Source organism: Convolutriloba macropyga, chromosome 15 (genome assembly GCF_964194025.1).
Source record: "Convolutriloba macropyga chromosome 15, txConMacr16.3, whole genome shotgun sequence".
NCBI lineage: Eukaryota > Metazoa > Xenacoelomorpha > Acoela > Convolutidae > Convolutriloba > Convolutriloba macropyga.
Window position 1 is genome coordinate 47996344 of NC_134482.1, and position 16739 is coordinate 48013082.

The 16739-nt window shown below is 32.1% G+C and overlaps 1 protein-coding gene across 1 annotated transcript in view; it reads left to right on the top strand.

Annotated features, from left to right (window-relative positions):
• The first annotated feature begins 3008 nt into the window (after positions 1 to 3008).
• Positions 3009 to 16739, top strand: part of LOC142354228 (uncharacterized) — a 156847-nt gene continuing 143116 nt past the window's right edge. Inside the window, exon 1 of the mRNA XM_075406479.1 lies at positions 3009 to 3039. Within this exon, the coding sequence (XP_075262594.1) occupies positions 3009 to 3039 (31 nt within the window). The remainder of the gene's footprint in view (positions 3040 to 16739) is intronic.

Here is a 16739-nt window from a genome sequence, read left to right on the forward strand (position 1 = left end):
ATTTTTGCCCGCTCTCCAACCATCTGATAACGTGAACCTCTAAATACTTACATATTCCCAGCTAGAGATTTCTGCATTTGAATAAAGTAATTGTCGGAAATTCTGGTGCATTTATATACAGTTGTTCACCTAATAGTTTTGAGATAGTCGTTCTTAGAAAAAATAAATGGTGCAGATAGATGTTTTTTAATGTTTACCATATAAACATCTTAGAATTGCCGGAAATTTACTTTTAAATTCCTGAAAAGGGCTTTTGATAATCAATACCTCATGTTTGATGGCCGTAAGATCAGAGGGAAAATAGAACAAGAAATCTCAAATTTGCATGTAAAAGCTCTACGCCCCATTTTTTTACGTTAGGTGGTGTCACTTCGGGAATTCCTTTTAAAGTGTTTTTCTGAAGGTAAAATATAGCTCGAGCTATTTGTTCTTTTTTATCACAGAATTTTTCATCTTATGCGTAAAAGAAGAAAAACATCAAAGTAAATGCCTAGTTCTATTTTAGAAATTCACCTCAATTTTTGGCATCCGAAAATTGAGTTGTTTTGCAGTGTGAAGCGAAATATAGGCCAAAAGTAATTTACGTATTGAAATTTCGAATTTCGTTTGGCAGGGTTAAAAGAGTCATCATCACATCATCAGTGTATGGCCATAGTTAAAATACAGACTTGAAATATCAATATTAGGTGCTTTATTACACTAGCACAACACTCCGGGTTTTTCTGTTTCTAAACAATTTTTTTTTTTAAAAATCTGATATTTACTGTTGCCAGTTTTCAGGTTTTTGAAGCACCTCTTAATTTGAACTTTGAATCGTTTCAGGATTCTGCCGACTAATTTTTTTTTCTAACATTATCAGATCTCTCTTTAACACCTTGACTCTCACGAGCCGTTTTGTCGGCTTTCATTTTAACTTAGAGCTGCAGCTAAACAAACATCCCAGGGCACCTAACCCTAGATAAATCTCTACTGAAACAGTTCTGAATCGTGATTGACAGAAGTATAAAACACTCATCATAATGACCAACAATTTAAGCCGTGATAACATGACTCTACTTTTTACTTATAATATCAGCAGTGTGTGTTCAAGATACTTAATCTCTCTGCGCGTTTGTTTATAGTCTGATTTTAACTGTTTATAATCAGCAAACTGTTTCAAAATCGCTTAGATAAACTCTACCTGCAAACTCACCATAAACTTTACCGGTGATAATTTTTTGTGTTCGATCGGAAAACGTTTGTTTGAGTATTCAAAGCTGTAAATTAAAGCAAATTGGAGCGAAAACTGAGTTATAAAGTTAGTTTCTGTTTCAGCAATTTACATTTTTATGAATTTCTAATTAAAATACAGTCAGATAAAATTTTCTCGCACGATTGTAAGAACGGCAAAATGTACGAAATGTTGTTATGATCATTTTAATCTTGCGATATCTTTTGATCTTCCAGCTTAGCGGGTTCATATTTTTTGTAATGACGCGTTTTCTATGCTTACCTAATCAAGTACGTAAACATAAATCATCCAGAAATGTCACCAAAAAAATAAATAAAAACAAATAAATCCTGCACAAACTTTATGATAACTTTAGCAAAAACTTGCACCCAGGTTTGGGCTCGCGGCCCAAACCGGCTCTTATCAGAATGGCTTGCGTCACACACAGGGATACCAGAACACTAAATAATGTTAAGGTAATTTTACCTAAACAAAGTTAAGGTACACTTTTGTTAAGGTATAATTAAGATAAACGTAACCTGAACTCTACCCTAAATTGAGTTCAGGTAAAAAATATTAAATAAACCGTTTTAAGGTAAATTAACTTAATTTAAGTTTTTTTTAATATATCATGGACAAAAAAACACATTTAAAAACAGAAACTGAAAGTCAAGTTATTTTTGTTTATGGAAAACGTTTTCATTCATTTGGTTTATCTCGGCCAAAGCAATATAAGCAAAACATTGACATAATACAGACAACGTAAACAAGTCATAACACAAATCTGCAGAAAAAAATGTTCTATCTTCAAGTCAGCCATTTGTTCTCTATTAACACAAAAAATTAGTCACCGCCTTGAGTTTTATCTTGAGTCTTCACTGCCTTATTTTTACCTTTTAAAAACTTAAACTTTTTTTTCTTAATTTTTACATCTATCATAGCAGTTCAGGTGTTCTTTTAATAATTTTAAGATGAATTTTAGGTAAAGCAATATGCTCACCACTATTTTTTTTGTCTTGACAAGAAAAAAACAACACAAATTATATTTCAATTAAATCTAACATAAAAAAATTTTAAAAATTCAAAGAAAAAGTCATTCTGTTTCAAATTGACACATTTTACATTCATGTTTCTGCATTTTTTCCAACACTATCTATCTCTTGAAAGATTCTGTTACTGTTTCCCCTTTTTTTCTTAGAACGTTTTCAACTCGGGGCACTTTGCTTTGAAGACTAGCATTCTAAAATACAATTGGCGATCAAAATGCGTTTTAGATTATAACTCTAAGTGTCCAGGTTTCTTTAAACAAAAGAATTTGGATGGCGCATTTTTGAAGTCAACGTAATCTTATATAAAAATTATTAGAAATAAGAGAACTTACAACAAATTTTAAAAAGTGTATTTTTTGCATTTCAAACTGATTAGCTAAAATTATCTTTTTTGATTACCTTTTTTACACTTCCAAGCATATCATGTCCATAATTATGCAGACACAGCCTGAAAAATGATTGTCTTTCCTTTAGATCTGCCAAAAATAATTGCACTCCAAAATAAACATTTTGAAATTTTTTGGAGAAGGCGAAAAATTCAATAACTTAGATTTTTCGTTAAATGCTAAAATCCTATATGCAAAATATAAAAACAACATCAATTGCTAATAAGGTCTAATGCTCCATTTCGTCTCAACGTCTTCAAGTGTCTTGTTCAGAAAAACAGATTGCTGCATCAAACTGACATGAGCTAAATTTAAACAAAATTTAATTTAATTTAATTTTAATTTAATTTTAAACAAAATAAAATGAGGCCTAAAGAGTTTGACACGGAGGATGGTAATGAAACATTAGTCAATTTGTAGTTTGACCTCATTTCGAACATCAGGTTCTCTTTCAAAAATCCTCGTACTCTATAACACAAATTTAGGGATGTCTCCAATATCGTGAGCTTTGCGGTCTAAAGTACGGACGCTTGACATTATTGATAATTCGTCTGTACTATTTTGAACAGAATTTTCAAAACGAACTTGAAGATCAAATACTTGACAAGTGAATTTGATCACCAGCCTGCAATTCATAACCCAACAAGCGTTAAACTGAATAACTAAATTACTACCACTAAATTACTACCTCGTGATATGTTTTTGGAAAATAATTCTACAATGGCCTAACACCAAGATGAGAATCAATTGATAACTCAAAATCAAGAACAGGTCTGGTTACAAAACATACTCAAATTTAAAAAAATTGTACAATTGTTGGGCTCGTCCTATAAAGGCACACAAGTTTCAGAATTTGGACAAAAGAGGAATTTGAAACTCAAGAGGAATTTTGTTCACGTGTGCTCCCAGTAGTTTATACATTTCAAGCAATACAAAACGAGCAATAAGTGTTATGTAATAATTTAACTTTATGTAATAATATAGCAGGGGCTTTTGGGGGAGGGCGGAGTGGCTGGGGGCGGATGCAAATAACATGCACCCAGCAACAGGGGGCACACAGACGAAAGATTCACTTAAAAAATATTGGGAAATTTTCTTGATGCATTATAATGGTACATCACAATACAATCTGTTTATAAACTTTTTTATCTGTAAATCTCGTTTTCTAAAAGCTTTATGAATAACCATTTTAAATAAAAAAATTTTCCTAGTCTTTAATGGGTGCTTATCTTGTAGGACACTGGTAGATTCCGGCAGATTGTTACAGAACCTTCTGGCAGATTCGTACAGGATTTTCTGCTACAGTCTTACAAAAGAAACGTTTATTCAAAAAATTCCGTAAAGCAAAAAAGCACGCGCATTTTGTTCAAGGTTCCTAAGAACCTCGGAAATAATTTAAAAGGTGGCAATATTTGAGTGCAAATATATCATTTTTTTGTCACAGATCTTTTTATGATTTCATAACTAATTCAATTTCGATTTTTTCTTGATTTTCTGTGGTTGAAATTCGGTTGCAGAGTGTTTGAAGGTGGATTGAAGCCGAATCATTGCAGCATCCAAACTAACTACAAAAAAGAGAAAAACATTTAACATTTTGAAAACCATTGAGCAAGGCGTGCCCAAGAAAAAATCTTCAAACCTGTCTCAACCGTCAATTAATAAAAGTGTAACAAACTGTAATAACTTACAATATTCATTGTTTTTCTCCGAATTAGTGCTAATTAATGTCACCATTTCAGCAACAGAGAAAAAAAGTAACGAAGCAATTTGATTGCATGGCAAGAGACAAGACTCAAGAAAGAGCATAAACAATTTCTATATCACGCGTGTACCTTTTAGATAACAAAATTACATTGGCAATTTTTCTCTTTTTGTTGCAAAAATAATTCATTTTCTAATCATACATAAAAAGATCACAGGTTCATCTACTGATTTCTATTTTGAGCTATAGTACATTAGTACAATTGTCATGTTTCTTTTTAAAGTAATCAATATGAAAACAGTGTAGTTTCGTGACAAAACTTTTTTAGACAAAGGTAAAATTCAAATTTCTGGAAAAGATTTGATGCAAAATTGAGTTTTGCGAATGGTTTGTTTTTAGTTTTAATCGGCCTGGCAAAAAAGAATTTATAAATGCTGAACTTTTTCCTTTTTCAAAGTTTTCAAACTTAGCGTTTTGTTTAAACGATGCTAGGAAACAATTTATTACATGATACAATTGTCCAAGTTTCTTAAGGATAGCCCGTTATTCTAATCGATTCCACCAGACAACACCTTGTGCTGACAAATTCTGTGAGATTATCATTTTCCTGCAGAATCTTGCTAACCAGCTTTTCGCCAGAATTGAGAAAATAAGCATTTTTGCCAAAATCTGCGAAATTACTACGCCATAATAATCCAAAATACGGTCTCGGCTAGGTCTAATATTGAAAGACATCAAAATGAGCTCCATTTAACAGTGGCATACTAACAAAGAAAATTGTTTTTTGGTTTAGATTAGCTAATTATTATATATTAAGATCGATATAAAAACAAATATTGCGTTTCGTTTGATAGATAGATTGAGTCATTATATTTAGAATTTTGAAGTATGATTTCATATACAGAGTGGAAGGTCATTGCAACACTCAAGATTGCAAACGATCAGCTAATCTCACAGAATGCCTCATAGCTCTATTTTTGTTTAAAGAAAAGATTGGCTTCTGAATATTACAAAAAAAGCTTTGTTTGTAAGATTTGTGAAAACTGTATTGATTACGACATTACTAACAAATTAAGAAACAGTTTTTTTTTTCTGAAACAAAGCTTTAGAATTTTGCTCAATATAAATTGGTAATTGACTAAGGTTTAACAGAAATTATGCGATACTGTATAGAAAACCCACAGTTAGGTTTAGATTTCTTCTAGGTGGTCTACAAACCGTTCAAAATTAATTGAAAACTGGAACGGCAGCAACTGACAAACAACGAAAGCATGAACATAAGCTACTGACAAACCACAGGAAACAGTTTGCTTTAATTTCTGCCATGAAACCATTGTAATGGTCTATTAAAAACTGAACATTTGTTAATATTCTATGTATTCTATGATCTGCGTTGATTATTCAAGCATTTTCGACGTACACATTTAACTGAATGCGCAAGTTTCAAAATCAACGACAGCTTAAAACAATTTTTTAAGACTCTTGAAAATATTGATGACTGAACCTAAATAAAAAGTTATCGAATCTGGGAAATTAAGAAGTTAGGCTTCGGTAAAAAAGAACCATGTTTTAAATGTTCGTTTCTGGCACACTAAACCCAAAACAATTTTTTACAGTTTTCCTTATTTAGTGTGGAACCCAAATGTCGGAACTGCTCGTTCGTTGATCTGGGAATAAATGTGAATAGCAGTTGCCAAAAGTTAAATTTCCAATAGCATTTTCTAGGGGTATGTCAGAAACTGCACTATGTAAAATTTTTTCTCTGAATTGACTAGATCTTCCTTTTTTTAACAAAATCTAATTCTCATCTGTTTCTTCACTGTTTAAGCGATAATCGTATTTTATTTGTTAGTCTACGAAGTTGTTTGTATACTGTGTTTATGCAAACTTAACCAACTGGAAATAATACTGCTTTCGATCCATTTCAGAGCAAAATATGATCATGTAATGAAATTGTTGAGTAATCACAACATTGCAACACTACTTTATTTGTTGTTTTGACCCACTTTAGGTTTTTTGTTCAGTCAATTTTGGCCGATCGATAAAATCATTGTAGAGAGTTATGGTATCATTAGAAAGCCCATCCAGCGTAGAATAATGAATTAAAAGGATTTTATGATTTTCGTTTTTTACAGGGAGTTAATGAGGTTAAAATTTTTGTAAAGAGAAGTCACTATTCTGAGATTTTATTCACATTTTCCATATTTTTCACCAAAATTTTTGTCAATTTTGCTGAAATATGTTAAAATTGTTTACGATAGTGGCATTGATTTTATCTTCAAAGATAGAGAACGGTTGCTGAATTGCTCGATCCGAGTCTTTTGGCTAGAATGTATGCTAATTTTCTGAAAATTCAAGTTCTTTTCGTCAAAAATGGCAGAAACTTTTTTATCCCGCTCTCTTTAATTTTTTTGGTAGTGGACACCCTAAAATTGCGATCAAGTTCTTTTTGAGCTCAAATAGAGAGCTAGTTATACTCCAGCTGGCTGTATGAGTCTCTTCTGGAATTACATTTTGCCACTTTTTCGCAAATTTACACTCAATAATTATACAAAATGCACTATACAAGTAATTATACAAAATTTTGCTTAAAAATTGATCTTATTTATCTACTAATAAAAAATTTTGAATCAAAGAACATTTATTTCTCAGATATTGTTGATGAAAAATGAGGACCAAAAAACATATAATGGTTTCAGCGTTAATCTCATGGTTTTTATGGCTGGTCTCTAAACGTTACAAAACAAATAGTTGTTTGTAAGATTTGCTAAAAATGTATTGATTACGACATTGCTAACAGTTTACTAAACACATATTTTTCAAAAACAAAAATTTTGAAATTTGCACGATAAAACTTTAAAATAAAAATAAGCATTATATTTTATACCGGTAACTGTCTAAGGTGAAACAGAAATTATTAGAAACTCAACCGGGTCAAAATTATCAAAAACCAACCGGGTCAAATTTATTTTTAGTATTCTAGGTTTTGATTCAGTAAACCGTTCAAATTTAGTTGAAAACTGCACAAGTACAGCTGTAGTCAATAAAACTCAAAACTTTAAAATTGAACTACCGACGAACAAGAAACAGTTTGCAGCAATTTCTGTCATAAATTCGTTGTATTGGTGTATTAAAAACTGGCCCTTTGTTAATATTCTAATCTATGATATGCATTGAATATTCAACTATAAACGAAATGCATAATTAGATGATGACGCTAATCTAAATATGATGGGTGCCTCAAGAATTTTTTCTAGAATATTTTGACGACCGAACTTACTTAATTAAAATCATGTTGAATCAGAGAAATTGAAAAAATGTATTTTCGTAGAAAAGAAGCAAACTTTTAAACTTAAAGTTAGGGAAAATTCATTTTTTAGCTATTTTTTATAATTTAATGTGGAATCAAAATCTCGAAAATGTTGGTTTGTTTATCTGGGAATAACTGTTGATAACAATTGCCAAAACTTCATTTTTCATGAGCGTTTTGCCAAGGTAAGTCAGAAACTTCACTATGTGATTTTTTATCTGAATTACTGAGATCTTTCTTTGATAACAAAAAAAACAGATCTTAAAAAAATCAGGTCATTTACTGCCAGATGTCATAGGCAAAAAATGGGGCCCAACAAACTTATATTATGTTTCATAAAAAAGCTCATGTTTTCTATGGCCTCGACCAATTGTTTTCGTAATAGTTTATGGACTTCCTATAATTGGCTTTCATTTGTTATATTCCAATGAATTAGTCTTCCCAATCAAAGATCCAGTCGGTTTTTTAAGAGGTATGAATAATTATACACAATGGCTTCAGTTGTTATCTAATGTCTCTTATGACTTTGAATATATTTCTTTTAAGGAAATGTCGGTAAAGTTTTCAACTTAGCCACTGTTTTATCATTTTTATCTCAACATCTGGCGTAGTCTCAGAATAAAATGAATGGAATCCATCTCCAGTGAGTTATAATTCAATGTCTGAAACGGTTTTATATCTATTTAATGGTTTCTTCGTTTTGATACTGCGAGGTTCCATCTTGTTTTTATTTTTGAGCATAATTGCATATTTTAAATGTTCTATTTGTTTTTGTCGAATTACCGCATCATTGAGAAGTCCGGTTAAAAAAGCATATATGAGAAAATGCACAGCTTGGAAAAAGCTGTATCTGAATATGTCAATTGTTTTTATTGAAAAGTTTATGCTTTTGGACTTAGAGACTGTTCTCTCGCATACTTTAAGGATTTTTTTAAATTTTGCCTATGTTTGACTTCTTGGATTTTTTTAATTGTTGCCTATGTTTATCTTTGTTTTTGGTGTTCTACGAAATATACCTAATAAAGATATGTCTGATGTGCTCTCTCACGACAAATAATAGAACCTATTTAAAGATTTCAGTTTATAGCTGTTTGTTTTGATGACTTTCAGATTTACATTTTTTGGCAAAAAATAGATTTCTATCAACTTTCTTCTTTTTCGTCTCATTTTTGTGACCTTGGAAATCAATCTCAGCAATAAAAGTCTCAAAAACTTTATTGTTTCAAATTTTTTTAGTGTTAGTTATTTGTTTTGACTCTCACTTCAGTCACTACTAGATTTCATAAAATGTTCGATTTTTTTATATTTTTACTTTCCAAAGGACCTTGTCACTTTTCAAATGATGAAAGTAACGGTAGGTCCCATTGGTTTTGCAATTGGGCGCAATTGAACAATTTTAGAGCTCTTATTGTCAAGATTAACGGCCTCACTGCCATTTTTGCGCAATGTTTCACTGATTTTTTTTTAATTTGCCGGTATTTGTCTTACTTTTTGTATTCGTATGACGTACAATGGATAATAACAGGTCTCAATTGCTTCCAATGGAAAAAAACGTATTGGCAGATTCAGTTATATCTAATAATTTAAAACACTTTGACTTCAACTGTTTTCGAAAATAAAAACGAAATTTTCAACTTCGCACCTTTTTGCTCGTTTTTACCACCTGTTAACCAGTCGATTGAGGACAGGTCCCATATCTTTTCTAATCAAGTATAGTTTAATTTGTGTCTTTAGGTTTTATATAATGTGAATTTAATTTTGTGTTTTTTTTTTAAATAGACGTCGGGCATTGGTCGTTTTTAGTGTTTTTTATTTGATTTTTTTATTATTGTCTTTTCTGTTAGTCCCATTAACAACAAGTTTCATTGGCCCTCTATTGTAGCATGATTGTTATCCAGCAGTGGTTTATTGAACGATATGTATGTGTTTGAAAGTTTTCTATCTCTTCATCATTTGGTAGCTAATTAAGTCAAGAACGTGGATGAGCGGGGTCGGAGCATTATGTGCGTACGCACATTACCGAGCCTCCTTTTTATTTTAACAAATAATGAAAGAACTATTCCTTCAGTTTCCTTTAAGCTCACTTTTAGATGCTTTGAGCAAGAAATCCATACACCTGAACGTGTTACTCGACGGTATTGCTTAAGGTTTTCAGGTTTTGCATTCAGAAATCAAATTTGCTAGGGGTTTCTAAAATTGAATAAAAGCGTTAACTTTACCTAACCTTAATAAAACAATTTGATCTTTCTAAACGTTCGAAACACGTTAAAAAAGTATGAGTTGTCTTGATTGTCAAATTTTCGTTCAAAGCTTAAGCAGAATATAATTAAGTGAAAATCAAACTCTTAAGCACCTTTCCTCATTAACCTGAAAACCGCATTTGTTCATTGGTTACTTCATCGTAAACTCTGGTTATCTTGAAAAGATGTTTCAACTCGTAATTTAAAAAATTTGTTTTTATGATTACTTTTTTACGGTTTTTATAGTTTTTTTTCAATTTTTATCGGATATAAAATTTTCAGCTGTCTGTTTTGCAAAAGGAATCTTCCAAAAGTAATGTAGTTTTCCAATGTTTTTAACTAACTGAAAATATATGGGAGCGCTAAATATTTGATTTACTTGATCGTTTTGTTCGAAGAAGCTTCAGAAAAAATAAAAAAAAACCAGCAATGTTAAAATCTTTCAAAATAAACTAGCCACAAAATTGATCAGATTAAAATCTGTAACGGTTATTTTAAAACGTTCGATCAAAACACGCTTCCAAATAGTGAACACATTCTTTCATTTTTTTACGATCTGTGTGAATTTTTATTTTTTTTACAATATTAAAAATACGGGCTTTTTTGTCAACCCCTGTTGACGTTTGGTGGTGCATTTTCGTACAAAACGCGGTGAAAATGAATCATTTTTCTAATTTTAACTGCGTCTTTCTTACATCTTTTTGCGGTGAATGCGTTGAAATGCGGTGAATTATTTGTTTTCAGCCATTCAACGGAATTCTTCAACGGAAAAAAACTTCTGGACAGGGGTTCGAACCTCTCTTTTTCTGCATGTCTATGAACTCTTCTTCCACTGCCCCATCTGTCACTTGCTACAATGATATTTCTTGTGAATATAAGGCAGATTCAATACACTGTGGAAAACTCAGGAAAAATTCGAAAAAAATTCTGTTTATTCCATAATTTCCAATTGAATCTGTTGAGCAAAAACAGAACATTTGTAGTTTGATGGAAGTGAAAATGTACAAACGCATCGTTGGTACAATCAAATCAGCTCCGTTTTCAAAAGATAGATAACCCTTGAAAAAGATTACGTTTTTCTCTGCAATTAAAATGCATCCTAAAGTTTTAACGACAGAGACAGCAAAGTCTTAACTTATTCTGACGTTTAGAATATTTATCCCTAATTTCCTCTCTCTCAAAATTTTTTCCCCGCTTAAATAAGTTTTTATGAATTAATGAAACGGTTTAAAGGAGTTCAGTTTTTTTTTGTTTTTTTTTAGTGTATCTCACTACACAAGATGCATTCTTTTCAAAGAGCAAAAATTCCCTTAATAGCCTAGACCTCATAAAAGACTTTTCATTGAACTGGTATATTAGAAACACAAGAGAAGTAAGTAAGTGGTATTAAAATTTCGTGTGATCAAGTGCCAAAACCAAATGTCACGCAAGATTATCCATCTTTGCCTTGATATTCTTGAAAAAGAAAAATTGCTGTTGTTCTCAATAGTTGAGAAATGATTGAGTTCTATTGAAAAGTTTTGATGACGAAACAGCAGAAAAAAAACAAAAGGATCATCTATGGAAACAAAAAGTAAATTAAATATTTAAAGCACAAAATTTCTCTTTTTGTTCAAGGGGTTATATTTATCTCAAGTCAGCTTCAAAATATAAAATACTCTGAAAATGAAGTGATACTAGAAAATTAACAGACAGCAGACATATCAAAAATGACAAGCTTTTATTAAAAATTAATCAAGCCTGCAATTTTTTCAGCTGTTCAAATTTTTGATTAATGGTTTGCTGAACTTTCTTCCAAGAATAAGAATATAATCTTCAAATGGATTTCATTATAAAAATTCCGTTTATTTTTATAAGTTGTGACTAATTGTGAAGAACTCAGGTAAGCAAAATTAATTGTCAAAACCAAACAGATATTTTTGGAAGCACATTTTTTGTTGCTTAAGTCATATAGGGGTCTATTTGAGAACATTTTTCCGCTTTTCCATTTCAAAAAGAAATGAAAAAATAAAATTGATCCAGTAATTTGAACAACTTTACCCGATCCCTACCACTTATTTAAGTCTGCCGAAGTAGTTATTTCAGGGAATAAAGTGTCGGACTTGTCTACCGGGGTAATTGAGATGGAAAAAAATCAAAAAGTAAATGAGAGATACTTTTTACAAATACGACTTTCACTTCAAACCGACAACACTAGTGCTTTATATAATCAAAAAATCTTTGAGCCTTGACGGTAAATACATCATTTGTGTTCCCTCCGGGTCTTTTTTGCAAAGTTCTATGTATTTAACTGACATGAATGGTGTCTGCACGAAATGCTCAATGCGACAAGACATCCGTTCTGCCAAAATAAATCTATAAGCCAAATTATGCAACAGTTTGGCTATTATTTTATTTTATGTACTATGCGAAAATCTTAGGTAAAATAGATAAAAACGTAGTCCTTCTCCTCGCCTTGCAAAATGTCATGTAATCTTTTTGATGTAGCTTTTTGTTTAGTGAAAAATTTTAGATCGTTATTCTGAACTTGTCTTTTAATACAAACCACAGGATTTGGGGATCTATTCTGCCCCCCCCCGTGTTTTTATGACCCCCAGTTACAAATTATATGTTGTTATATAGCACATTACTATGTAAAAAAAATGTCACGTGCGCCGGGGGGTCATAAAAGATTTATGCTCACTAAGCTGGGGAGGGGGGGTTAGACACGGATTAGGACGTTTTTGGGGCGTTCATTTTGGATGTCAGTGGGCAGTGAGTGAATTTAGAAGGCGAGATGCAGAACACGGAACAAAGGATCTTTTCCGACTGTGCCCCCAAACATAGTGGGTGAATTTTATTTGCTCCCCCCTGACACAAGTGCCATACTTTTACACAATCATTTACTACGTAATGGCACATGCTCTGTTACGGGTGGATGCATAACGTACGGGGGGGGGGGCACAAACAGAAAGGAACCGAAACTTGAAAAAAACAACAATTTTTAAGCGTGATAGAGCAACTTTTAATGTTTTTAAAGTATTCTGATAAATTTTTGTTTGAGAAAAAAATAGGTTTACCAGCGAGAAATTTTTTCACGCTTTTTCTTGTTTTCGTTTTTTTTACAAAATTTTAAAGAAACCTACCTGTTGTGATATAGAACTCTCATGTTGTGCCTTTTGCAATTCCTTGAATCCCTCATTGGGAAGCTGATAGTTTTTTATTTACTTCAATATTACATGTTCAAACAATGCATTTGCAAACTTTATTTTTTGCCTATTTTTTTGTTTTTATTTTTATCTTTTTTAAGCATTGGTCAAAGATATCATCCTCATTTTTCTGGTTCTCAGAAGGATGAATTTGTATTTCTTGTTGTTGTCGTTTCTCTTAGTTTCATCTCTGACTGGGCCGCCTGATTATCTATGAAAAATGAATCCATTTAATGTGTTTTCCTATTTTTTGTCATCTTTGATGTCTTCTCACTGCTCTCATTGACTCTCTCATGAGATAGAAACAAAATCTTCAATTGTTTTTAGTTAACAACTGACGGCTTAACTGAGATCGACACTATTTGCAATTTAGTGAAAGTTCTAATTTTTGCCAGTGTTTGTTTTTCAGTTTGTTGCGTTTTCACTGAGTCTCAGCAATGATTAGTGCCAAAGGATTTAATCAGATCAGTGGTTTTAGTGTATAACTCCCTATTTTTAGGCTTTCGACTCTTTATTTTTGTACAACAAAAAAATTCCATACTTGTTTTTCACCTCGCTCTGTCTTTCTGTCTCAATGTTGATAGGTCTCTTGGATTTCCATCAAACTAAAACTAAGTAGAATGGCATTGGTTGAGATCTTGAGTATTAATGAGTTCGGCCAAAAAAGTTTCGGGGGAGCTTTGCTATTTGCGCATGTCTGTTGTTCTTTTTGCTGTCTCTTAGACTAATTAATGATTGGTCACATGAGCTTTCTAACAAGTTATGCGCATCTTTATTATAATTTTTATAGCTTAACGCCCCTACAGTTTTTGATGCTGTTTGACTTTGTAGAGTATTGACGATGTTATAATTTGCTTTCAATAATTTTTAACGATCCTATTTTTTCTGTTGCCTCTATTGTTTGTTTTTTTTTCTTTTTGTCAATTGAAAAATGTTCTTTTTATAGTTATTAGCTCAATATAGATAAAGTTTGTTTGATTCTTTTTCATTCAGATAATTTCTTGATTTGTTCATTTTTGTGTATACAAGATATTATGTTTTGTTGAATATCAAAAACTGTCCATTTGATGATGATTACAGTTCAGTGCTTTTTTTTCCAACTCTTTAGATTGCAATTCCCGAATACTCCTGAAAGTTTTTTTGTTTTGTACCATACTAGCTTAACGAATGAAACCGGCCTATGTCACTCCAATAGAGAAGACCTTTACACTTAGTAATTTAGATTCAATTCCCGGAATGCTTGAATTTTTCTATTCCCAAAACAGTACAACCCTCTCCATTATTTGGTCTGCAAGCCCAACTTAACGACAAACACACAAATCCCAATCACATAATCAGTCCAAGAAGATGAGCAAAAGCTAAGTCTTCTCCAAAACTTCAAAAAAAAATTCTCAATAATTTTTTTGCAAGGAACCTTTTGTCAAAATATTTTCGTGACAAATTTTTCGTCTTAACCTCTATGACAAAAGGTTTTATTGTTTGGTTTTTTTCCTCTATTTTAATATGTAAAGATCTGTTGGTCATGGAATTTTTCGCATTTCTTTATGAACATTATGCTTTTCTGCTTTTCTCAATTTCAGTAAAAAAATTTTTCGCTCGTTTGAGAAGCTTTCCTCGATTAAAGGTGCAATAAATTATTTTCAGATTAAATATACAGATTTCTTTTGGCACAAAACTTTTTGGTGGATTTCTTGGTTTAGAATTGAAAAAGTACAACCAAAATAACATAGACAGCTCATCAGCCTGATAAACTATGTAATAACACTGTCTCATAACCTAAAAACCAGCTTTGAGTCAAAGCGCTACTTGCAACCTCGCCATACTGTTTTATTTTGGTTTCTTTTCTTAATAATTACACTTTTCAATGATTTGCAAAGATTTGACACCGCATTGCTTCTATCTTCGTCATTGATTCTAATTTTAATACGTCATTGTTTCTACCTTTTATTAATATTCATTTTTCAATTCTTGGGGGGGGGGGGGTGTCGTGATCAAAATTTGCCGATGTTTTTTTTTCTTTTTCTTTGGTTGCCATTAACTATTCCAAGTTTGTTCTAAACAGTTTATTGATCTCATAGTTAAAAGTTGAATGATCTCCATATTAATTACTGTAAAATTAAATATCAGAACTGTTGTATTTATCAATTTAAGAACTTCATCTTTTATATCATCTTACCGTAAAAGTCCAGCACGAGAGGGCTATTTTGCCTTGATTGGACACATAAACTAAGCGGAAACCTCTGGATTAAATAAATGCCGCTTAATATGATGACTTTTCTCAGTTCTATTGAGTGTTCAAGTAAAAAAATTGTCATTTTTGACACTTCAGAAACGTTTGCTAACTTCCAACATCTTCCACAGCCCAGGTTTACGTGCTCAATCTTAGGCAGCTCTAATCAGACCAGTTCCCAGACTTTGCGCTCTAATCAGACAATTGTTTTACCTAAAGTCTTCTGATCAAACCACAGTGCGACCCGAGAAATTGTGCGGCCATAGTGCTACCCAAAAGGGCTGAGCATGGGGGCGAGAGTGTGAGAATAAGGTAGAATAAACCTTTTGGTGTTTTAGATACCCGTCGCCCAAACAAACTTTGAGTCTGACCGGGCCGACAAAAACAGCTATTTTTAAAGAAAATCAAAATGCTGGATAATCTCAAAAGGCCGGTTTTTTAACTTGGATTGAAAAAATTCCGACACTACGTTAGGTTTTGTTGAAACAACGCTTCTTGTGCAATTTATGAATATACTGTAGTGCAACTTTGCCATTCGAACACATCGTAGTAGGACCGTTGTCCAAATCTTTTTGTGACCTATGATAAAACTGTTTTGCAACTTTGTCCTCTGCTCAGACCCCTGTGCGATAATTTCCAGACCATTACAAGACCCAAGCCGTTCCTATACCTCGTAATTTGGGTTACGTCACGCCACCAGTGCGCGACCGACTTTGTCTCATTAGAGCGGTTCAGGGTTGAGCATCTAAACCTTGGAGTAAAACAAAAAACAGATACCTTTCCACTTTTGAAGGCAGAAACGTTTCTAAAAAAAGTTTTTAAAAATAAATTTTCGTAGACTAATGATTTCCTCAAAGCCATAACAGAAACTTTTTGGCAACTTTCAAAACCCCACTTCTTCCAATTTTTTCAAGTATGCCTTCAATCTTTTCGCTCCCTAGTGTTTTCACAATGTTGACAACAAGAGCTCATAAATTTTATGGTAGAACAATAAGGCACAGAATTATTTCAACTTTTCATTTTATCTTCGGAAAGAAGTCACTTGTTGACCATGCCAAGATTCTGTACAAAAAAGTTGCATTATTGCTTGATTACTAGCAATCTTGCATTACTAATGGTTTCGTGCTAAAGAAAACAGTTAGACATTTTTTATGAATCTGAAGTAAAGATTAGAAGTTCAAGAGATGTTGGAGTGACTCAAATGGGTAAAACTAGACGCAAAAATGAAGTTTTTGTCGTAGTGTTTTGATTTTGGAGAGAAAAATGTAACAACCCGGACTTGAGTCGCAAAGAATTTCAGCGCTGAACCAGCACATTTCATGTGTATAAGTTTAATTCAGTTCTGAATAAATGCATCTCCAGAATCTTTTAAGTTTCTTTATGTTCAGTTCTTCTTCATTATGATTATATTGAGGTCATGTAGT